This window comes from Nyctereutes procyonoides, unplaced genomic scaffold (assembly GCF_905146905.1).
Source record: "Nyctereutes procyonoides isolate TBG_1078 unplaced genomic scaffold, NYPRO_anot_genome, whole genome shotgun sequence".
NCBI lineage: Eukaryota > Metazoa > Chordata > Mammalia > Carnivora > Canidae > Nyctereutes > Nyctereutes procyonoides.
This window is the reverse complement of record NW_026575135.1, coordinates 48,522,019-48,547,155: the sequence shown is the minus strand read 5'-3', so window position 1 is coordinate 48,547,155 and position 25,137 is coordinate 48,522,019. Positions and strand designations below refer to the sequence as shown.

General features: G+C 43.9%; 1 protein-coding gene across 1 annotated transcript; it reads left to right on the top strand.

Annotated features, from left to right (window-relative positions):
• Positions 1-15,420: 15,420 nt before the first annotated feature.
• WNT8A (Wnt family member 8A) lies at positions 15,421-20,681 on the top strand. Its single transcript, XM_055301516.1, has 6 exons — positions 15,421-15,488; positions 15,580-15,613; positions 15,847-15,985; positions 17,411-17,536; positions 18,677-18,819; positions 20,133-20,681. Exons 1-6 carry the CDS (start codon positions 15,421-15,423, stop codon positions 20,679-20,681), a joined length of 1,059 nt encoding a protein of 352 aa, XP_055157491.1.
• The last annotated feature ends 4,456 nt before the right edge of the window (positions 20,682-25,137 follow it).

The following is a 25,137-nucleotide window of genomic DNA, read 5'->3' as shown; positions in this document are numbered from 1 at the left end:
AAATTAAAAAAAAAAAAAGAGTCACATGCTATTCCAACTGAGCCAGCCAGGCGCCCCTGAGATATTTACGCAAGATCTGGAGTGTGGGAGTGATGAATGCTATACTGTACAATCCAGACCCCTCTTCAAGAATGCAGGACTTAGGGATCCCTGGGTGGCTCAGTGGTTTGGCACCTGCCTTTGGCTCAGGGCGTGATCCCGGAATCCCGGGATCGAGTTCCGCATTGGGCTTCCTCCATGGAGCCTGCTTCTCCCTCCTCCTGTGTCTCTGCCTCTCTCTGTCTCTTTCTGTGTCTCTCATGAATAAATAAATAAATTTAAAAAAAAAAAGAATGCAGGACTTATCTCCCTCAGCTTCTGGGAATGCTGCCATGACCCTCAGCTATCAGTCCTCTTTGGAGAATGCTTTGGCTGAAGAAAACCTCCAGGACAGCCTGTACTGCATAAGCGACAACATGGGAGTACGAAAGGTCCGGCTCCCTCACCACAATTGGCAAGTTCTGAAGGCTCATCCCAGCTCTACAGCTCCCCATGGGAGGTCAGCTGAGGTCTTCCCTGGGCCTGCAACACAGCCCACTTCTTCCTCTGCCCCATCTTGTTTCCTTCTCCTTCCTTCTGTAAGTGTCGACCCCAAGAGCACTGTCTCATAAACACCCTGCCTGCTACTCTCCATCTTAGAGTTTGCTTCCTGGACAACCCAGCTTGAAACTACAACATGCCTTGCTTTAGGTCCTTCTGCATTCACCATGTTGAACAATCCGTTGGCCGCATATTATTAGCTAATGTTTACCTTTACTGTGAGTATGATGGCATTGTGCCTAGTTTATAGATGCACAAACCCAAGCTGTGGAAGCACAAAAACTTGCACAACAAGGCCACCCGGATAGTAAGTAGCAGAAAGGGGATTTGAAACCAAGTCTGCCTCAGTGCAAAATCAGCACAGTGTTTGGGGTGCCTGGGGGGCTCAATGTTTGAGCATCTGCCTTTGGCTCAGATCGTGATCCCGGGGTCCTGGGATCGAGTCCTGCAACAGGTTTCCCAAGGGAGCCTGCTTCTCCCTCTGCCTATGTCTCTGCCTCTCTCTGTGTGTCTCATGAACAAATAAATAAAATCTTTTTTAAAAAATCAGTGCAGTGTTCATTTCTGGAGTAGCTGGAGAGTTTTGGCTATGCACCCAGGGTTTCAGGCTTTCTGAGGAAGGAAAGAGAACCAGGCATCAGAATGAGTGGGTACACAGGAGTTAAGCACCCAGCATGAATACAGTTCTCCATCTTCTTTCAGGGCAAGGCATTTTGTTCCTATGGGAGAGCACTGACTCCACAGGCTATGATGGATGTTGTGCCATCAGGAAGCATGGCATCCACTCAAATGAAAGCTGCATGTTTCTCCATGAAAAGTTCTAATAAATATTGGACTGGTAAAAAAAGAAAAAAGAAAGAAAGAGAAAGAAAGAAAGAAAGAAAGAAAGAAAGAAAGAAAGATAGATACAGTGGGGAAACAGAGGTTCCATCTAGCGCTTTTCTCATCTGACAAAGATTTAATATTTAGTTTTATTGCCAGCCAAGTTCACGTGACATTGGAAAGAGTCCTTCTGGACCTCATTTTTTCTTTTGGCAAAATTTAAAAAGTGAAAATAGACAAATCCCATGGGTTTTAAATACTTCAAGAATCATGGGATGCCTGGGTGGCTCAGAGCGTCTGCCTTCAGTTCAGGTTGTGGTCCTGGGGTCCCGGGATCGAGTCCCGCATTGGGCTCCCTGCAAGGAGCCTGCTTCTTCCTCTGTCTGCGTCTCTGCCCCTCTCCCTATCTCTCTCATGAATAAATAAAATCTTTAAAAAAAAAAAGTTCTAATCTTTAAGAAAGAAGAGTCTTTGTAAGAATTTGGTGGTCCTCTAGCCCTTGGGTGAACCTTCTGGTGGTGACACTGGTTCTGCCCACATTCAAGACAAGCTCCCACAGAAAGTGGACGTCAGGGCGGCCTGGGCAAATTTCTGTATTGTTCCATTAGTGATGGAAGGGCTCTCTGATATCACGTGGTCCAGGTACTATACTTTACCAAATGAGGGGGAACCCTCAGGCTCAAAGGGAAGACTCAATGGCAGATGCAGAGATAGAATACCAGGCCTCCTAATGGGATGATCAATTGCCTCAGTTTTCCCAGAATATGGAAACCTTGGTGTCAAACTTGGGCAAGTCCAGGGAAAAACATGAGTTGGTCATTCTGCTTCTTGATTCTGCTTGTCCAGTGCTTTCTATAAATATCTTCAGGAAGCTGCATCATTCCCTGCTGATCCCAAGCTCAAGAAGAAAGTTTGTTTGTTTCCTTTAACTTCCCTTTCAAGTCTTACACAGAATTTTTGTGCTCTGTGTGCTCCTCCCTATTGCCTATTTCTCTTCATTTCCTTTCCCTTGTTTTCTCTAGGAAAGTTGAGTCTGCAGGGCAAGCAGGGTGACAGTCCTTGAGGAATTGGGAGGGCATGAGTTTATTTCCATAAAACCAAGAAGTCCTATGACTGCATCTCAGTGGTCAAAATGATGTTCAGAGAGCAAAGCAGTATTCCTCATATCACATGGAAGGTAAGAGTTAGCCTTTGAGTAAGTAGACAGCTCCTGAAAAGGTGTTATTTCAAGGCCAGGGATGGTTCTGTGCTGTCCCTCCAACAAACACCTCTTCTTACTCACTCAAGTCAATAATTCCATCATCAGGGCAGCGCCGGTGGCTCAGCAGTTTAGCTCTGCCTTTGGCCCAGGGTGTGCTTCAGAAGTCTCAGGATCAAGTCCCGCGTCAGGCTCCCTGCATGGAGCCTGCTTCTCCCTCTGCCTATGTCTCCGCTTCTCTCTGTGTGTGTCTCTCATGAATAAATAAATAAAATGTTTTTAAAAATTCCATTGGGGGGACACCTCTGTAGCTCAGTGGTTGAGTGTCTGCCTTAGGCTCAGGGCAGGATCCTGGGGTCCCAGGATCTAGTCCCATATCGGGCTTCCTTCATGAAGCCTGCTTCTCTCTTTGCCTGTGTCTGTGCCTCTCTCTCTCTCTCTGTCTCTCATGAATAAATAAATAAAATATTTTTTTAAAATTCCATCGGGGATCCCTGGGTGGCTCAGCGGTGTGGCGCCTGCCTTTGGCCCAGGGCGCAATCCTGGAGTCCCGGGATCGAGTCCCTCATTGGGTTCCCTGCGTGGAGCCTGCTTCTCCCTCTGCCTGTGTCTCTGCCTCTCTCTCTCTATGTCTATCATGAATAAATAAATACCATCTTAAAAAAAAATTCCATCATCAGAGTTTAATTCCTGCAGCTTAGCCAAAGATTTTACTCTCATTACATGCAAATATCCCTTGCAAAGGTTAATGAATCAGCCATCAATCTCTCCAAAGAAAAATACTTTCTCAGAAATTCCAACCACTTCCCTGCCTTTCCAGTGCACCCATCCTAGTCTATGTTCACAGTTCAGGCTCACATGCACATGCAAACTCTTCACCAGTCTGCATCTCCTCTACCTACACTCCCTGTCATGTCCCCACAAGCTGGGGACATCCTTCCAACCAGCTCCCATTATAGGGTCCCATGAGAGCAGTGTCTCATAAAATAAAGTCTGAACACCTCTGCTTGCCTGTGAAGACCTGTCTGATTTGCTAATGGGTGTGCTCTGACGTACAGAGCCTTGGTTTCTTGGTTCACAGATATAGTCACAGAGCCTGACCTGGGGCACAGTTTGCAGGGATGCTAAAAAAAAAATATACATGTTGATCAACTAACTGATTCAGCTCCTTCTACACACATTTATCACCTATGATTTCCTGACTGAAGCCTCCTCTCACAAACTCCCAACAACACCCTGACTTTGCACACATACTCAATAGTCAGAAATTTCTGTTATACCTTGGTCCTTGGGCTTCTTTTTTTTTAAGATTTTATTTATTTATTTGGCACAAAGAGAGAGAGTACAAGCAGGGGGAACAGCAGAGGGAGAAGCAGACTCCCCGCTGAGCAGGGAGCCCAAAGCAGAACTCAGTCCCAGGACCCCAGGATCACAGCCTGAGCCAAAGGCAGACACTTAACCGACTGAGCCACCCAAGTGCCAGTTCTTGGGCTTTTTAGCCTGGAAATCCCTGCTTTCATCTCCATCAACCTAGTCAGTCTACCTGTCCTTCAAGATCTGTTCAAGGGGATCCCTGGGTGGCTCAATGGTTTGGCACCTGCCTTTGGCCCAGGGCATGATCCTGGAGTCCCGGATCGAGTCCCGCATTGGGCTCCTTGCATGGAGCCTGTTTCTCCCTCTGCCTGTGTCTCTGTCTCTGTGTGTGTGTGTGTGTCTCTCATGAATAAATAATAAAATAAAATCTTAAAAATAAATAAATAAATAAATAAATAAATAAATAAATAAATAAATAAATATCTGTTCAAGTCCTGTTTCTGCCGCAACCCTTTGTGAGGATTCCAACCTGGCATAGCTCCTCCTTTGCTGTTGTGTTCACCTCTCAGCTGGCACTCTGGCTTAAGTAGTCCTGCATTTCTGCACTGCCCTGGTGCTGCAACCTTACAGTACTGTCCCTCTGCTTCTTTTGCTGGCATTGCTTGGGTCTTCTACTCTTTTCTCTGAATCCCCTCTCTCAGATGGTTCATACAATCTCACAGCTTCAACTGTTCCTTCTCCATAGGAGATCTGAAATCTAGACACTTAAAATTCTGTCCTTGCTCTGCAGCTCCTCAGCCAAATTTCCAGCTCCCAAACATTTCCATTGGGCTTTGCTGCCATCACTTTTCTCCCCAAAAGAAGCCCTGATTTCTCAGGTCATGCCATCGCCTTTCTCTCCAGTCACATAGGCTGGAAAAATGCTAAGAACTGAGGAGGAATGAGGAAGAATGGTAAATTAAGTACCAAGAACTGGTCAGGTTTTCTTAAGAGAGATCTGCCAATATCTTTGGCACCACCTCCACCACCAACTCATTGTCCACACAGCAGTCAGAGTAATCTTTTAAAAATGTCAGTCAGGGGATCCCTGGGTGGCGCAGCGGTTTGGCGCCTGCCTTTGGCCCAGGGCGCGATCCTGGAGACCTGGGATCGAATCCCACATCAGGCTCCCGGTGCATGGAGCCTGCTTCTCCCTCTGCCTGTGTCTCTGCCTCTCTCTCTCTCTCTCTGTGACTATCCTAAGTAAATAAAAAAATTAAAAATAAAATAAAATAAAAATGTCAGTCAGGGGCAGCCTGGGTGGCTCAGCAGTTTAGTGCCTGCTTTCGGCCCACAGTGTGATCCTGGAGACCTGGGATCGAGTCCCACGTTGGGCTTCCTCCATGGAACCTGCTTCTCTCTCTGCCTCTCTTTTTCTCTGTGTCTCTCATGAATAAATAAAAAAATAAAATCTTTAAAAAAAAATGTCAGTCAGGGTGGGACACCTGGATAACTCAGGTAAGCATCCAACTCTTGATTTCCACTCTGGTAATGATCTTATTGCCAACTAAGCCTTTCAGGCACCCCAGAATACTATTTTTTTAAGCATTATTCAAAGAATAAGAGAAAATTCTTAGATATTAAAGATTTGATGCAGAATTTAAAAGAATGTAATCTAAAGGTTGGAAGATGGGGTGCCAAGGTGAGTCAGTCAGTTAAACATCTGACTCAATTTTGGCTCAGGTCATGATCTCAGGGTCATGAGCTTGAGCCCCATGTCAGGCTTTGCACTGGGTGTGGAGCCTGCTTAAGATTCTCTCCCTCTCCCTCTGCTCCTCCCCCCACTCTACCCAGCACACACACTCTCTATCTAAAAATAAATAAGTAAACAAAAAAAAAAATAAAGCTTGGAAGAAAAGTTGAGGAATTCCTCCTAGATAATAAACCAATAAAACAAAACAAAAACAGATGGAGTCCAGGCAAGAAGAGATAAAATGAGAAAATGAAAGGATCAGCCAAGGAAGTCTGTTATCCTCACACAAACATACAAATACAATTGTAGAAAAAGAACATAGAAAATGACGGGATCCCTGGGTGGCGCAGCGGTTTGGTGCCTGCCTTTGGCCCAGGGCGCGATCCTGGAGACCCGGGATCGAATCCCACATCGGGCTCCCGGTGCATGGAGCCTGCTTCTCCCTCTGCCTGTGTCTCTACCTCTCTCTCTCTCTGTGACTATCATAAATAAATAAAAATTAAAAAAGATTTAAAAAAAAAAAGAACATAGAAAATGAAAGGAAAGAAACTATCAAAGAAATAATACAAGAAAGTTTACCAAAACAAAAAGACATATGTTTACAGACTGAAAGAATGCATGAGTACTAAACAAGAAATAAAAAAGTTGTAAACCAAAGCCACATCATTGTGGAATTTCAGTATGCTGAGGATAAAGAAAAGTTTCTACAAGTTTCCAAAGGGAGTAGGGGGAAGAAGCACAGGTAACCTATATAAGACTAGCATTCAAAATGGCATAAATTTCTCAACAGCAATACTGGAAACTAGAAGATATTGGAAGAATGACTTCAACATTGCATGGGAAAATTATTTCCAACCTACAACTCTATACCCTACCAATATATTAATCTAAGAAAAAATTTAAGTATCAACAAGTGAGAGTAGAATAAAGATTTTCAGACATGTGAGGTCTCAAAAAATGTGTTTCCTATGCACCCATTCTCAGGAAGCTACTAAAATATGTTACCCACCAAAATGAGGGAGTAAACAGAGATAAAAAGACATAATATTTAAGAAACAGGATGTATAACAAAGTGGAGAAGCAAAGTGAACCCTATCCTGATAGTGAAAAAAGATACTCAAATGACAGCTTTTCAGTATGCAGAGAAACAGCTCAGCCCGACTGGAGAGGGTATGAGAATTCAGTGTCTTGAGAGGCGTTTTAGAAGAGTGGCACAATTAGGGGCTGAAGTGGTAATAACTACATAGAAAAGAAGCAAACAACAAAAGAAAAGAAAACTATTCATTCCAGGCAAGACAGAAAGACTTGTAGGGAAAGAAAAGTAAGGCTGGTTTACCACATGCCCCTCCTCTAAATAGTATTTATATAATCATAGTGTAAACACTGAACACTTTCCTAAGTAAAATTATAATTTAACTATCTTGGGAGATGAGAGAATGAAAAAGATGGATTTCTATTTGGTAGATGGAGAAAGAAAAGAGAGGCAAATCCTCAACTTCCATGGTGGGAAGTCAACAGGTAATACCTAAAATTGAGAAATTAATAAATAGGATTCAAATATATTTTATTTAGAAATATAGAAGTAGGGGTACCTGGCTGGCTCAGTTGGTTGAGCATGTGACACTTGACCTTGGGGTTGTGAGTTCAAGTCCAAATGAGTGTAGAGTACTTAAAAACAAAATCTTAAAAGTAAAATTAAAAATTTTTTTAATTTAGGGCAGCCCCGGTGGCGCAGCGGTTTGACGCCTCCTGCAGCCTGGGGTGTGATCCTGGAGACCTGGGATCCAGTCCCACATCGGGCTTCCTGCATGGAGCCTGCTTCTCCCTCTGCCTGTGTCTCTGCCTTTCTCTCTCTCTGAATAAATAAATAAATCTTTAAAAAAAAATTTTAATTAAAACAAAAATTTAAAAAATAAATAAATAAATAAATAAATAAATTTCAAAAAGTAAAATAAAATCTTTTAAAAAAAAGAATATGGGGCAGCCCAGGTGGCTCAGCGGTTTGGCGCCACCTTCAGCCCAGGGCGTGATCCTGGAGACCCGGGATCCAGTCCTATGTCGGGCTCCCTGCTTTTCCCTCTGCCTGTGTCTCTACCTCTCTCTCTCTCCTCTCTGTGTTTCTCATGAATAAATAAATAAAATCATAAAAATTAATAATAATAATAATAAATAAAAATATAAATATAAAAAAAGAAATATGGAAGTAATACTAATAGCAACAAATAAAAAGAATTGAAAGTGGTTGCTTCTTAAGAGGAAAAAATGGGATATAATTGAAGGCTGTGCTTTTCTTAAATCCTATAAAACTTAACTTTTAGGAGCATGTTTTTTATTTAATATAAAAATTAAGAAAAAATAAGGTCAATTGTTTTGTAGTGTCACAGAAAGGGGTCCTGAGGAAAAATTCAAAACCAAGCTGAGGAATAATAACAGTTCTACTTTTTAAATTACATATGTATAAGGGAACCTGGCTGGCCCAGGTGGTAGAGCATGTGACTCTTGGACTCAGAATCATGAGTTCTATCAAGCCCCAAGTTGGGCATGGAGTCTACTTTAAAAATTAAATAACAGAGCAGCCCAAATGGCTCAGTGGTTTAGTGCTACCTTCAGCCCAGGGCCTGATCCTGGAGACCTGGGATCGAGTCCCACATCGGGCTCCCTGCATGGAACCTGCTTCTCCCTCTGCCTATGTCTCTGCCTCTCTCTTTCTGTGTCTCTCATGAATAAATAAAATCTTTTTTAAACAATAATAAATAAATAAATAAATAAATAAATAAATAAATAAATAAAGCTAAATTAAATTAAATTAAAATAACATGTATATATCAACATGCAGAAAAAAGAATCCACACTAAAATTCATAATGGTTATCTACAGGGAATGGATGGGTGAGACTCATTTTTTAGATTATGTATTTACATTTTGTTTAATATTTTGGTAACGAGCATGAATCATATATACAAAATTTTTTAAAGTTCATTTGTTCATGCATGCACATCAAGTATTTGTTTGGCTGATAACTACCTTAATTATGCCTTATATTCACAAGCACAAGTTTTTCAAGGATGGAGATCATTTTAGAAGCTTTACTGTATGTGCCCCACCGTACCAACCAATGGGCTGGCCATCCATCAGGCAGGTTCGTTCATACAGGCTGAAATTACAGTAGTGAAGCTTCCATCAGAGCAACAAGAAGCCTGTTGTACCATCTACAGTCACCAGATGGCAGGTCTCCATCAGAAGTCCCATTCTATGGACTTTTTCTCATTGTTTTCATTCCTTACTCCACCAAAGTAATTTATCTCATCGTATTATTATAAATTGTTTAAACGTCTCTCTCAGACCAGACCGAAAACTTGTCTGGGATTAAAACATCAACTAAGAGACTCCTGGGTGGCTCAGTTGGTTAAACATCTGCCTTTGGCTCAGGTCATGGTCCTGGGGTCCCAGGATTGAGCTCTGTGTCATGGTCCCTGTTTCTCCCTTAGCAACCCCCTCCCCCACCCCCCACCCCCCACCCCCCCACACACACACACTGCTCATGCTCTCTCACTCACTCTCAAATAAATAAATACAATCTTTAAAAAAAAATCAGCTAAGGGGATCCCTGGGTGGCGCAGCGGTTTAGAGCCTGCCTTTGGGCCAGGGCGCGATCCTGGAGACCAGGGATCGAATCCCACGTCAGGCTCCCGGTGCATGGAGCCTGCTTCTCCCTCTGCCTATGTCTCTGCCTCTCTCTCTGTGTGTGTGTGACTATCATAAATAAATAAATAATTTTAAAAAAAATCAGCTAAGGGTAATTCCTATTAGACTCATAAGTGTTGAGTCCTGGCCTGAATTCAAGTAGATAAATTTTTTTTAGAATGAATAGATGGATGAATACTTCTCTGAAAACTAATAAAATCCCACAATCATCTCCATACTTTCTTCCCCAACAATCAACTGAAAAACATTAATTGGGAATTTCTGTGTCCTATCCAAGGCTCAGAGATGGGAATTAAGAATGGTGAGAGAATAAAAAAACAAAATAAAGAAGTTTTAACCACCTGATATCTCTCTTCAGAGGAGCTCCTCCAACTCCAAACCTTCCAAGGCTAATAGTGAAGATATACCTTCTGCCATCTGGGCTTCTCCATCCAATGGGAGAAACATGCTGTTGTCCCTTGAGAGATCCCCCTGTGATTGGGATTTACAAAGCCTACCCTACAGAGCTTTCACAATGATGAAGGAAGCATCTTCAAACATGAAACAGTAATAGCTTGCAGATTTAGATCCTCTGATGGACCCCAGCCCTCACAAGCCCATGTGTTCAACAGACAACCAACTGTTTCCATTTCCCATACAGGAGGCCCCCTTTTTTTCTTCCCCACACCTGGAACTCTGGATCTGAGAGACAGAGAACTTAAAGTATGCTCCTCTTCCTTCCTTGGACATACTCTATGTGGAGGAACTTTGCAAGTCATTGAAGTTAAATTGGGGGGACCAAAGGGAGGGTCCAGGGTTCAAGCAGCTGTGGCATTCTGACTGGGAGTTGAGGATCCCCAGGGAGTGGGAAGAGACCAACCTCCAAGGAGAAGGGGTGGAGACCAGAGATTGAAAGTCCCTGAGCTCTGCTCAGTGTCACACTTTAGAATAATATGCATGGAGGTATATTCTCCCCGCCCTGCTCTATCCCCCCTTATCTAATTAGCAGAGGAGTGTAAAAAGTCAGAAATCCTATCTCTCTTTCTCTTCTGGTATTTTTGGCTACCTCCACCCACTCACTCTACTGCCCCCATTCCAACTTGCTCCACAATCTAAGTGGTGCCAGTAGGGTCAGGGCCCTGGAAGGAGCCTGGAAAAGAAAAGTAGGGGAACCAGGAATTTAGGAGTTTAGTGAGAGTGTGCAATCGGAAAGAAACATTGATCTAGGATGCACACCATCATCGTTGTAGGGTGACCAATCACCCAGTTTGCCCAACACTGTCCAGATGTAAGCACTGAAAGTTCCACTCTATGGGAAATCTTTCAATCTGGAGCAAACCAGGATGGTAGGATCCAAGTGTTCTTGGCCTCAACTCACTGTGTAACCATGAGATGTCTCCTCTCTCTGGGCTTCATGTAGTTCATAAAATGGGACCCTCTAGCTCAGATACTCTACTGTTCTTTGGATGGCCTCTAGATTTCCTGAAGCTGGGCACCACAAGGGCAACTCTGGCTTATTCCTCATTGATTATAGTCCCCAGAGCTTTCCCTAGGATTCTTGAAAATTCAACATCCTTGAACAGTAGAGGTAGAGGGGGCCTTTAAGACTATCTGATCCTGGGCAGCCCCTGTGGCTCAGCGGTTTAGCGCCGCCTTCAGCCCAGGGTGTGATACTGGAGACCTGGGATCGAGTCCCAAGTCAGGCTCCCTGCATGGAGCCTGCTTCTCCCTCTGCCTGTGTCTCTGCCTCTCTGTGTGTGTCTCTCATGAATAAATAAGTAAATAAAATCTTTAAAAAAAAAAGACTATCTGATCCTACTTCCTTTCTAGTTCTATGAACACCTTTCCAGAGGTACATGCATTTGTTCATTCATCATAGTTAAATATACACCTAAACCTCTATTTACTGTTTACTAGGTACTAAGCTCCTTGAGGGCAGGTAGCAAGATTTATGGCTCAGCAAGAGTGAAAGCCTTGCATATAACGAAATGATAAATAGATGGTGTTCAATTCCACATAGAAATCTTTTGCACTGTATCTCCCAGTGGCCTAGAGGGAGGACACAGGGCTCTAATGGTGTGCTGGGGGGTAGTTTGTCCCAGTTCAGAAAGCTGGGACAGGAATTTTGCAAACTGGTTGTTAAACACAGTCATTATTAAAAATTAAATTACATGGGGGAGCCTGGTTGGCTCAGTTGGTATAGCATGTGACTCTTGATTTTGGGGTCATGAGTTCAAGCTCCATGTTGGGGATAGAGATTACTTAAAAATAAAACCTTGAGCAGCCCGGGTGGCTCAGCAGTTTAGCGCTGCCTTTGGCCCAGGGCCTGATCCTGGAGACCCGGGATCGAGTCCCACGTCGGGCTCCCTGCATGGAGCCTGCTTCTCCCTCTGCCTGTGTCTCTGCCTCTCTCTCTATGTGTGTCACTCATGGATAAATAAATAAAATCTTTTTTAAAAAATTAAGTTTCGTAACCAATAAAAACAAAGAGAACAAGTACTCAAAATTCATCTTTTCCTCATTACTTTCTGATATTTTACTACTATCTACACTCTTTTTTTTAAGATTTTTTATTTATTTATTTATTCATGAGTGACACACACACAGAGAGAGAGAGAGAGAGAGAGGCAGAGACAGGCAGAGGGAGAAGCAGACTCCCTGCAGGGAGCCCTACGAGGGACTGAGGGACTGGATCCCGGGTTCCCAGGATCACGCCCTGGGCTGAAGGTGGCACTAAACGGTTGAGCCACCCAGGCTGCCCCTATTATCAATACTCTTAAGGTAATTTACATCTATTATAGCTATATGATAGAATATTACATAATGATGTGGTACTGTTCATCTCTTCCCAAGCCCATGTTGGTAGTTTGAAAAAGGCCATGGTGGGAGTATTTACACCATGGAAATCAGCAAACACTACCAATCATGGCTCCTGATGCACCAGAACTGGTTGTTAAATACCTGTCTATCAGCACATCACTGGTTCAGAGACATTATGGCCTTGTGCTAGCACCACTCTATCTCCCTGTCATCATCTGCTCTGGTCTTCAGATCCAGATCTCCCTCTCTGGAAAAGAAAAACAAAGAGTTGGATCATCACTTAAAAACTAAAGAGATAGGGATGCCTATCCCTGTGGTTCAGTGGTTGAGCATCTGCCTTTGGGTCACTGCCTTCAGCTCAGAGCATGATTCCAAGGTCCCAGGACTGAGTCCCGCATCAGGCTCCCCATGGGGAGCCTGCTTCTTCCTGTGCCTATGTCTCTGCCTCTCTCTGTGTCTCTCATGAATAAATAAATAAAATCTTTAAAAAAAAAAAAACTAAACTAAAGAGATAGGAGCATGTGGCTGGCTTAGTCCATAGAGTTTAGTCTTAATCTCAGGGTTGTAAGTTCAAGCTCCACGTTGGGCATGGAACCTTTTTTTTTTTTTAAAGGAGAGGGACACCTGTGTGGCTTAGTCTGTTAAGCAGTTGAAGGAAAAGTTAAACATTCTTTTCTTTTAATTTATTTTTAAAGATTTTATTTATTTATTCATAGAGAGAGAGAGAGAGAGAGGCAGAGTCACAGGCAGAAGGAGAAGCAGGATCCATGCAGGGAGCCCAACATGGGACTCGATCCCAGGTCTCCAGGATCACAACCCGGGCTGCAGGCGGCTCTAAACTGCTGTGCCACCGGGGCTGCCCAAGTTAAACGTTCTTTTTTTTTTTTTATTTTTTTTTTTTTTATTTTTTTTATTTTTTTTTTTTTTTCAAGTTAAACGTTCTTAAGAAGGAAAAGTTAAACATTAGATTCTTGACTGGAGAAAATAGTAAACAAATTTTGGGGCTTTTCCCAAGTGACTCAAGTCTCAGATACTTCTTTTCCCCAAGGAGAGGAGCCCACAACCAAGCAAAGGAAGATAGCTTGCTGGGCTCAGAGGCCAAGCTTTAAGTCCATTAAAGACATTTTGCTTTTGTGACATTTATGCCCAACCTCTTACAAAAATGTAAGAGGAAAAAATATATACAAAATAGGAACCCAAATGTCTTATTATTAGATTCAACATATCTAAAATTATACATCAGGGCACCTGGGTGGCTCAGTTGGTTAAACGTCCAACTCTTGATCTCACCTCAGGTCTTGATCTCAGGGTTGTGAGTTTAAGCCCTATGTTGGGTTCCAGGCTGGGCATGGAGACTACTTTTAAAAAAATTAAATTAATAAAATTGCATTTTAAAAATAGCAAAAAAAAAAAAAGTAAAATAAAATCACTACATCAAATCATTGTAAAAATTTCTAAATACTGGGACACCTGGGTGGCTCAGAGGCTGTGTGTCTGCCTTCAGCTCAGGACATGATCCCGGGGTCCTGGGGTCGAGTGCCACATCGAGCTCTCTGCATGGAGCTTGCTTCTCCCTCTGCCTGTGTCTCTGCCTCTCTCTATGTCTCTCATGAATAAAATAAAATATTTTTTAAAATTTCTTAATATTTTCATTTCTGTACTTAGTAACAGGTAGCAGTTTACAGAATGACACCAATCCTAGCCCATAATTTGAATGCACTGCCCTAAAAAGTAAAAAAGCCAGAAGACTCCTTGGCTCCTGGAACTCCTTTGATGAGGGGATGTCTGAGCTCCCTTTTTCACCCAAATCAGGCCCTGGGGGGCTGGGATGTGATCTGGATACCATGGAAATGAGTCAGGATGGTGACCTCCTGTTTGTATTTTCCTCTGAGTCTCTCTGGACTGCCTTCCCCAGCCCTAGAAAAGAGCTCCATCAACCAAGGAAGATCTTGACTCCTTGACCCCAAACCTACCTAAATGGTGCCTCAGGTCCCTATTAGGTAGTGATCACAAATTTCTTTCATTAATTTGTTTGTCATCCAGGCATCTTCTCAAGCACTTAAGTGAATCTAAAGGAGGGATTCCTGGGGTGCCTGGCTGGCTCAGTTGGTAGATTGTGTGACTCTTTTTTTTTTTTAAAGCTTTTATTTATTTATTAATGAGAGACACACACACACACAGAGAGAGAGAGAGAGAGAGAGAGAGAGAGAGAGAGAGAGAGGCAGAGACACAAGCAGGCTCCATGCAAGGAGCCCGACATGGGACTTGACATGGGACTCGATATGGGACTCGATCCTGGGTCTCCAGGATCACGCCCTGGACTGAAGGCGGCACTAAACCACTGAGCCACCCAGGCTGCCCAGATTGTGTCACTCTTGATCTTGGGTTCATGAGTTCAAGCCCCAAGTTGGGCACAGAAATTACTTAAAATAATAATAATAATAACAAAAAATTAAATAAAAGAAATTCCTGCCTAAGGAGCTGATATCCTAGCAACAAAGTGATGTGAAAAGGGCATTCATTTTTTCAAATACAGCCCTGGGTGGCCCAAAGGTTGATTTTCACATATAAAATGATAAACCCTCCTAGGAATGAAGGAAATTAGCCAGAACTTAGAATGTGGTAGAAGGGCCTGTTATGGAGACGGGCTCTGAAATGTTTCTGCTCCATGGTCCCATGATTCCACAACTTTACAGCCACCAAGGAAGGAAATAGGAAAGGTGTATTCATGTACTTTGGTAAAATGAGTAGGAGGGTGCACCAAATAGGGTTCCCCCTGTAAGTAGGAACACTTGGGGAAGAAGGCAGTACAAAGAGTGAAGTCCGGGTGACAGATGAAGACACGGTAGCTCACAGGAACTAGTGACCTACCTTCAGGGTTAGGAACCTCATCTGCTCTAGGCTCCAAGATTCTAAGAAATTGAGCCATGTAGCAGAAAGAGAGCAGTCTGATCTATAGAGGAAAGAAACCTCAAGGGTAGGGAAAGGCTTCAGCCCCTCGTTCAGCCTGGGAGGGAAGAAGGGCTGGTGGGGCGGGGTGGGGCGGGGCTTTCCTTGGAGGCTTTGGGGCTGAGTCCTTCCTTTCTGGTCCCCCATTGGGTCAGTGGATCCTGCAGCCCTGCCAGGGAGGGACAAATGAGAAGAGCTGTTGGTTTTTCCCTTTAGCCATTCAGAATTTTCCCACATAAATACCGAGAAAGACCCTGCTCTCCCCTCACTTCTCAGGAGTTGCCCCTGGGCTGGACCTGGCGCCCTGGGGGTGAGCAGGGCCATGGGGGACCTGTTAATGCTCAGGGTGGCCGTGGGCATATGCTACGCCACCTTCAGTGCCTCTGCCTGGTAAGTACTTTCCATCCACCTTCCCCACCCAGGAAGCTCCCATGATCTCATTCCCATTCACCGCTGCTTCATTTTTTTCTCTTTTTGACAGGTCAGTGAACAATTTCCTGATAACAGGTCCCAAGGTAGGATGATCTCTGGCTTCTGTTTTTAGCCACCCAGGTTCCTAAGGGAACTCTTTTTGGGGAAAGAAAAGAGGGAAGGAGAGGGAGACAGTGACGGAAGTTACCCACCCAGAGGAACCCATAATTGTTCCTTCATGGAAAGCGAGCTCACCTGAGTCCTGCTTGCCCCCAGCAGCCACGGACGACCCTGACCCAAGTCAGGGCTGACCTTCATAGCACTTTCCCTTTGCCAGGCCTATCTGACCTACACCACCAGCGTGGCCCTGGGCGCCCAGAGTGGCATAGAGGAGTGTAAATTCCAATTTGCTTGGGAACGCTGGAACTGCCCAGAAAGTGCTCTCCAGCTCTCCACTCACAACAGGCTGAGAAGTGGTAAGTTGTGCACTCGCACAAAGGGGTATATTGTGCATGGTGGTAGTGTGCTTGCTGCACGTGTATGTTTTGTGTGTACGTTTGTGTGACATGTATATGCACAATGAAATGAAAAGGTTATCAGTGATCTACTGACCTGCCACTTCCTGGCTGTGAAACCTTGACGGAGTTACCCCTCCCCTCTTTCAACCCCAGTGTTGTCATTGGGTCAATGAGGCCAGCTCTATTTAGCTCCCCAGGAGTACTAGGAGGGTTGCATGGGGTGGATACAAAGGTATTTCCATACAAATGTAATCATTTCTCTATTTTTAAAATGCAGGGCTGTATGTGTGTATTTGTATACACTTACCTTGCACTGAGTTGCATGAAATAAAAACAGGGAAAGGGCTCTGTGTTTGCAGCTGCTGAGGGGTTTCCCATCTGCCCAGCTGTCATAAACTCCCAACAACAGAGAAGCTGAAAGATCACATTGAGCTGTATCTCGTGTGTGTGTGTGTGTGTGTGTGTGTGTGAGCGCGCACCTGTTGGTTCTGTGTGTAGTAGTTTGCATAAAGTTCGTTTATATACAAAAAATACAGAGTTGCCTGAGAAGGGGGGCAGGAAGGGAGTAAAGAAGATGTGGAAGAAGAGAGTCCACACTCTCTTTACAGATTCCTGTGGGAATGTGGAGTGTGTGGAAATGAAACGGGAGAATGTTTTTTAGTAATATATGAGCTCAGTAAGTGGTAGCCATGATCATTATTATTATTAAATAGTTCCTGCTTTATGTCAGAAGGAAGAAAAGGCCCTTCTCTCTTTGCTAAGCCAGCTTCATGGCCCTTAGTCCCCACTGCCCAAGGACTGGAAGCAGTGGCTAGTGAACAGAAGCCCAGGCTGGATTTTAGAAGAGCAGTGTCTTGGTCCCAATACAAGTGGTGAGGAGAGTGGCCTTGGTGCCATCACTCCCTCTCTGGGTTTTATTATCCCCACCCCCATAGGGATACTGTCTACCTGAATGAAGTAAGGATGCTGGAAAGACATGCATTGTTCTCTCAAGTAGAAAAGCATCCTCTCTTTTTTTTTGTAAGATTTTATTTACTTGAAAGAGAGAGAGCATGAGTGGTGGGGGGAGGGTCAGAGGGTGAAGGAGAAGCAAACTCCCCACTGAGCAGCAATCCCAACGTGGGGCTCAGTCCCAGGACCCTGGGACCATGACCCATACCAAAGTCAGATACTTAACTGATTGCACCACCCAGATGCCCAGAAAGACCCTGGGACCATGACCCAAGCCAAAGTCAGATGCTTAACTGACTGCACCATCCAGATGCCCAGAAAGAGCATCCTTTTAAACCCAAAAGGGACAGGGGACAGAGGAGAGAAACAATTGCTTTTCTAAAGCCTCTGCTTTGGGTCACCAAGTTTCCAGTCCCCTCTTTCTCTCCAAAGCCACCAGGGAGACTTCTTTCATTCATGCCATCAGCTCTGCTGGAGTCATGTACATCATCACCAAGAACTGTAGCATGGGCGACTTTGAAAACTGTGGCTGTGATGAGTCAAAAAACGGAAAAACAGGTAAGCTGTGCTCTGTGTGGGTAGGAAGAAGCGAGGAATGCAGAGCTACATGCAGGTTAACGTCTTCCAGGGAAAGGCTAAGGGACACAGGTCCCTCAAATACCGAGATGCTAGCAGCAACTTCTTGGTGGGAGCTCCTGGACCTATACTATTCCAAGAGTTGAGCCTGGGTCCTTGATTCCAGGATCACAAAGTAGCACTGAGCTCTAAAACTAACAAGACATGGAGGAATGAGAAGGCCAAAGACAGTTTAAAGCTAACCCTCATATTTCAGGCTGAGAACAGCTTGGCCATAATCCAGAGCTACTCAATTATTTGTAGACCATCTAAGAGACTAGGATTTGTCATCAAAGAGGGAGAAGATGGCTCTAACAAGACTACTGTAGGATAATGGTGCACAATTACAGAATATGTGAGCTGCAATGAACCTGTAAGATCATCTTGGCCAGGCTCAGTATGCTTACATTTACTGTGCGTAGAAAGACTAATTGCCTAGAGATGGAAAGTACCTGAAGGGTAGGCAGTTGGCTTTGGGGAAAGGACCTTACCCACTCACCACTTCCCTCACTCACCTGCAGCTTTACATGCTTCTAGGGCTCTTGGAGGATGGTTTGGCTATGTTAGCTAAAGTAACCTTGACCCTTCTGAAACTTAGCCAGGAAGAGTATGTAGGACTTGGGCAGCCCCAGTGGCACAGCAATTTAGCGCCGCCTTCAGCCCAGGGTGTGATCCTGGAGACCAGGGATGGAGTCCCACGTCGGGCTTCCTGCATGGAGCCTGCTTCTCCCTCTGCCTATGTCTCTGCCTCTCTCTCTCAGTCTGTGTCTCTCGTGAATAAATAAATAAATCTTTAAATAATAATAATAGGGATCCCTGGGTGGCGCAGCGGTTTGGCGCCTGCCTTTGGCCCAGGGCGCGATCCTGGAGACCCAGGATCGAATCCCACGTCGGGCTCCCGGTGCATGGAGCCTGCTTCTCCCTCTGCCTGTGTCTCTGCCTCTCTCTCTCTCTCTCTGTGTGACTATCATAAATAAATAAATAAATAATTTAAAAATAAATAAATAATAATAATAATAATAAAGTTTGATTTACTTATAAAATAAAAGAAGTATGTAGGGCTTATTGTTTCCTTATGTGTAGGAGGTCATGGCTGGATCTGGGGAGGCTGCAGCGACAATGTGGAATTTGGGGAAAGGATCTCCAAACTCTTTGTGGACAGCCTGGAAAAGGGAAAAGATGCCAGAGCCCTGATGAACCTTCACAACAACAGGGCAGGCAGGCTGGTAGGTATAGGAGCCCCCCAGTGAACTATCAGGATCACTACTGGCAATAACCTCACATGTGCACAGCCCTTTACAACCTAGCAAGAGCTGTCTCAGACCCATGTGCCATCCTCACACCACCTAACAGGACTGGGATGGCCACCGCCATTCTCTGGATGACAAAGTCAGTTCAATACAACTAATAAGCATCAGAACCAGGCAATAAACTCAGATCTTCTACTTTAGTCTTATTATGAAACATTACCATGTAGCCCCTTCTGCAGGCATGTTTCTGAGAACACAGGACAATACGGTAGCAATGCCTTGCTTTCATGACAAAATTTTAAACATTTCAACTGTGTATTCTAGGAAATTAATGGGGGAGGGGAGGGAGATCATCCAAATTGTATCCTAAAATCTGTCTGGATTTCTAGGGATTGGGACTTATCTAGACTTCTCTGGAGGGGCTGTTTTCCCCTAAGACTTCTGGAGTGTTCTGAATTCAAGGGCAAGCAAGTTGGATTTAAAACTAAGAGCATAAAAATTTCCCTGTGAACCCATACCTGGAAGACCTGATTGCCCAGGGCAAGGGGAAGAGATTTTCAAGGCAATTACACACACATGGGTAATTGCCTTGCCGGTAGAGGTCCAGACTGCATGGACTCCCCTACCACTGGGAGAGGACAAACCCTCACCAATACTCCAGCCTCTACCTTCAAGACAATAACAGTGCCAATGATCATATTTTCTCCTTTAATTTACCCGGAACATTCTTGATCATTCTTATTCCAATGAGAGAAACAAGCTCAACAAGGGATGGAGATGGGCCTAGAGCCTCGGTTTCCTATTCCTGCAACTTCTTCAACACTTGCTTGATTTTCCCATACAATACCCAATAGCACTTTAAAATTACCCTTATAGGGACGACTAGGTGGCTTAGCAGTTGAGCACCTGCCTTCGGCCCAGGGTGTGATCCCGGGGTCCTGGGATCGAGTCCCACATCGGGCTCCCTGCATGGGGCCTGCTTCTCCCTCTGCCTGTGTCTCTGCCTCTCTGTGTGTGTCTCTCATGAATAAATAAATAAAATCTTTTAAAAATAAATAAAATAAATAAAATTACCCTTACAAGGCTTTTACACTCCTGAATACTCTAATTGAGAAGATCTGAGGTGGGGCCCAGGAACGAGCATTTCCCACAGGCCTCTCCAGTAATTCTGATGCTATTCCAAAGTTAAGAAGCACAACTCTAAAATATCCCATTGAATTATTAGCCTTTGGTCTTCCCTACCCAATGTCATTTTATTTTTTGTCCTCTCTCACTTCCTCTCTCTATAGGCAGTGAGAGCCATCATGAAAAGGACCTGCAAATGTCATGGCATCTCTGGGAGCTGCAGCATCCAGACATGCTGGCTGCAGCTGGCTGACTTCCGGGAAATGGGAGACTACCTGAAAGCCAAGTACAAGCAGGCCCTGAAAATTGAGATGGATAAGCGGCAGTTGAGGGCTGGGAACAGTGCTGAGGGCCACTGGGCCCCCACTGAGGCCTTCCTTCCTAGTGCAGAGGCTGAGCTGATCTTTTTAGAGGAATCACCAGATTACTGTACCCGTAATTCCAGTCTGGGCGTCTATGGCACAGAAGGTCGAGAGTGTCTGCAGGACAGCCACAACACATCCAGGTGGGAGCAACACAGCTGCGGGCGCCTATGCACCGAGTGTGGCCTGCAGGTGGAAGAGAGAAGAACTGAGGCTGTCAGCAGCTGTAACTGCAAATTCCAGTGGTGCTGTACAGTCAGGTGCGACCAGTGTAGGCACGTAGTGAACAAGTACTACTGCACAAGCTCCCTGGGCAGCGCTTCGGCCAGAGGCAAGGGCAGTGCTTCATAGCAAGCACTTGCTTAGTTGCAAGTGAATTTGACAATGGGAGGGGACATGGTTTCTTTCTCAGAAAGAGTGAATTAGAAAATCACATAGTTGGTCTGTAGCTCTCTTCATATCTGCTATTGATGGGGAAATGGAGGCCCAAGGTTATATACCATATTCTTGACAGAGTTGAAATTGGAATGTGGCATTCTAATGTGGGCAGACCTCATTTCATCTCTCCTGCAAGCTGTTTCCTGGACTTTGTGTCTGTACTTCTGCATCTTGCTAAAGGGGAGTTTGGCTTGGGGGTCTTATCCAAAGGGACCCTCAAAGTACTTGTCACCATAAGTTTCAGAGGGAATGGAAGCAAAAACCAAAGAGTTCTGTTCAGACTCCTGAAGGAGCAAGCTTCCCCGATGCTGGCTAACTCCAGAAAGAACATATAGTTATATGTTCACGCAGATCATTGGGGCAGAAACCATATATGTACCTAGTGGGCGGCTTTTAAGGTATTGAGTTTTTCATCTGAGTATGCACTTTTAAAAAGTTCTCAGGGCACCTGACTGGCTCAGTTGGTAGAGCATGTGACTCTTGATATTGGGGTTGTGAGTTCAAGCCCCTACACTGGGTTCAGAGCTTACTGAAAAAAAAAAAGTTCTCCCCACAAAACCCTGGGGAAACCAGGACCCAACATAAACTGAAGACTTTCCCAGCTCAGAAACCACCTCTGTAGCCATGGAAAAAGAATGGTCATAGTAAATGGGCAGGTGACCCCAACTTATCTAGAGAAGGCTCTCCTCCATTACCCTGCCCAAAGAGAGACATTTTTGCCCCCAAGAGCTGTGAAAGGTCTCTTTTGTTATTTTCCCAGATTGGGAATTCAACTTCATTTTGCAATAAATGCTAGAATATACATCCACCCGAGATGTTTTATTTCTCACTTTGGTAACCTTAGGATAAGAAAGGGAATTGAAAATCCTGCTTGTATATTCCAGTTGTGCACAAAACTAAGGGAAAAACTGGAAATACACAACCCTCTTGGTATAAGTGTTTAAGAGATGATATAATTGAGAATCAGGAACTGGTCAATAGGAAAACAATGTAGACTCCTGGATTTAGGTGGTGTTATTTTAATGCAACCTAAGAAACTTGATGAACAAGGAAGCCTTTTGAACTTGAACCATATTCAAAGTGTGTTTGCTCTCTTAACTTGGGCTTCCTGGGGTGTCTGTATGCCTCAGGGAGACCCTGGGCTAGAGAGACTAGGAAAGTTGTGGATTCTACCTTCCTCATTTGCACTTCTACATCTTCCACTGGCAATCTTGGGGTGGAGAGCCCTTGGGGGCTCAAAAATTGTTCTCCTAAATTTGAGCATCTCAGCTTTAGGAGTCTCCCCTTTGTGCAAAGGCCAAGCATAAACAAGTACAATGACTGATCACCAAGAGTGAAAAAACCTCTCAGCTTAATGTTTTAAATTAGAAAGCAATTTAAATGTTCAACAGTAGGGCAAAGTAGTTAAATCACGGCCCCACAATGGAATATCAACCATTAAAATCATATTTTGAAGAAATACCTGGCAACATGAAAAACATACATGATATATTAAGTGAGTAAAGTTAATTACAAAACAGCATATTCAGGATAACTCAATTTTGTTTTTAAAAACTTGAAAAAACTGGGTCACCTGGCTGACTCAGTTCTTAGGTCATGCCACTCTTTTTTTTTTTAAGATTTTATTTATTTATTCATGATATTCACACACACAGAGAGAGAGAGAGGCAGAGACATAGGCAGAGGGAGAAGCAGGCTCCATGCAGGAAGCCCGACATGGGATTTGATCCCAGGTCTCCAGGATCGTGCCCTGGGCCAAAGGCAGGCGCTAAACCACTGCGCCACCCAGGAATCCCATCATGCCACTCTTGATTTCAGGGTTGTGAGTTCAAGCCCCACACTGGGCATAGAGCTGACTTTAAAAAAAAAAAAAAAAAGAAAGAAAGAAAACATTTGCTATTGTGTAGTACCAAATAGAGTAATTTGTTTACCTGTTTGTGTTTTTCTGTGTTTTTACACTTGTCTACGATAATAAATATTTTTCTTATCAAAAAGAATCGTTACTGGGGTACCTGGCTGGCTCAGTCAGTACATGTAATTCTTGATCTCAGGGTGGTGTGTTCAAGCCCTCAAAAGAAAGAAAGAAACCAGGAAACCAAGAAACCAAGAAAGAACAAAAGGACAAAAGAAAAAAGGAAGAAATATAGATTTAAAAAATACTTGTTATAAAATACTTCTGGAAAAAAAGAATGAGTTTTTTTTTTAATGCCAACAGGAAATAGCCTTCTCCTCCTTCTTCTTCTTCTTCTTCTTCTTCTTCTTCTTCTTCTTCTTCTTCTTCTTCTTCTTCTTCTTCTTTTCTTTTTAGTGAATAGAAATGTGAAATATTCATTAAGGAAGATGGCATCTCAAGAGAAACCATAGGGGATGCCTGGGTGGCTCAGTGGTTGAGCCTCTGCCTTCAGCTCAGGTCATGGTCCTGGGGTCCTGGGATGGAGTCCCGCATCGGCTCCCTGCATGGAGCCTGCTTCTCCCTCTGCCTATGTCTCTGTCTCTCTCTGGGTCTCTCATGAATAAATAAATAAAATCTTGAAAGAGAGAGAGAGAGAAACCATAAGCAGGTACCTTGAAAGCTTACTGTGGTCTTTATTCCTTCTGGTGCATTTACAACTCCCACGGATGGCGGAGACAAGAAAAAATCCATTAAAGTACAGCCTATGTCAAGAAAATGGAAGATTTCTTCTACCTTTCTCCTAAGAAAGTTTACAGAAAGACACTACAGTTATTGACAGAGAAAGTGTGTGTGGCGGTAGTGAAAAGGGGAAAGAGACACTATCTAAGCATAAAAATTATGGTGAAGAAATAGGCAATCAAAAGAAAAGATTAACCTGGGACTCAGAGAAAAACAAAAATCATAAAATTATGTGGCATTGAGGTTAATCCTCCAGTGCACACAGATGCCAAAGTGCCCGTCATAAAATCCAAGTTGTGAAACTGTGCTAGGGAAATGAACAAACTAGATTTTCTTCCTTCATTCCTAACGGAATCTCCATCCAAAGAACCCAGGTACTTGATGCTTTGCCATCAATCAATCACATCAACAATCTTCCTACATAGACCCTGAGCCAGAAAGGAAAGGAATTCAGATTTCTCTACATCCATCACCTTCCTGTCAGGGATCCATTCCATGGCTTACGGTGTTATTCAGAATCCTTAGTTACAACCCTCCCCTCCTTCCCTTTTGGCTCACCCTGACAAGCGGGCTCTCATGGAGGTGACAGGACAGTAAAACTCCTATGTTCAGTACGTTCAGGACCCCAGACAGGCAGACTGGCCATAATCTATGGTGGATCTTGAAAACCTGTTGAAAAAAGAATCAGCTCAATAAGGGAAACCTGTCCACAAGCCTATTCACCCATTTCAAATCCAGGCACTGCTTCATGTGGCCTGGAGAACAGAAGCCTGTATTTTCTGTCTAGATTAAAAGGAAAATATGCTTATGCTTGCCAGGCCCCTATAAAGTTTTTTCTCCTCCCCCTCCCACCTCTTTTTCTTCCTTCTCTTCCTCATCCTCCTTCCCATCTGACCTTTGCCATGAGTAGAACTAGGGATTCCCAAGAAAACTGTGAGGTCTGTTCCTAGAGTCTCCTAAGGTGCCCTGCCAGTCTCCTCAGGGCTTGCCAGTGGTTGTAACAGTAAGGGTGGAAAGGAAATAATGGAGCACCTATTAGGTGTCAAGGGCTTAATATATGTTATATGCTTCATCCCTGGGAACAACCCAATTAAAGAGTTACAATTATTCCCCTCTTATTACTGAGGAACTGTGTCTCAGATAAGTTAAGCACTCACCCTAAAATTAAACACAAGGAGATGGATTTGAATTCAGGCCAGGATCACACAAATCCACACTCTTTCTTGACACCACTTGTGCTCTGGGAGCCCAGCATCTCCGGTGACATTCTTAACTGTCTTGACAGCTTTGCCGAATGACTACCATTCATATGCAGTGAAAGGTGTCCTCTTCCTCCCTCTTCTGCAAGTAGGAGAGTTAAATTTCTCAGCCCTTCTCCAGAATGGGGAAACCTAACTTTTGACTTGCAAAGATCTTCCTTAGAATGATAAAGCAAGATAGCCTGACTCCTGCTGACTTGGGATGGCGAATCCTGGTTCACTAGGGGGTACTCAGAGAAAAAAAGCTAACAATTATGGTCTATATTAGAGGTCAAAGTTTCAAAGGAATGTCAAAGGAGGAGTGTTTATTTTAGAGGGTAGAGGAAGGAAAAACAGGATCTAGAGAAAGACAAATTTCTAGCCCCAGATCACAAACTACTTCTAATAATTGATCACAAAAGATAGAGACTCGGCCCAGATACAGATGTTTGAGTTGAGGGGAAATGCAGTGAAAGCAAAAACCAGAGAAAGGGCTTCA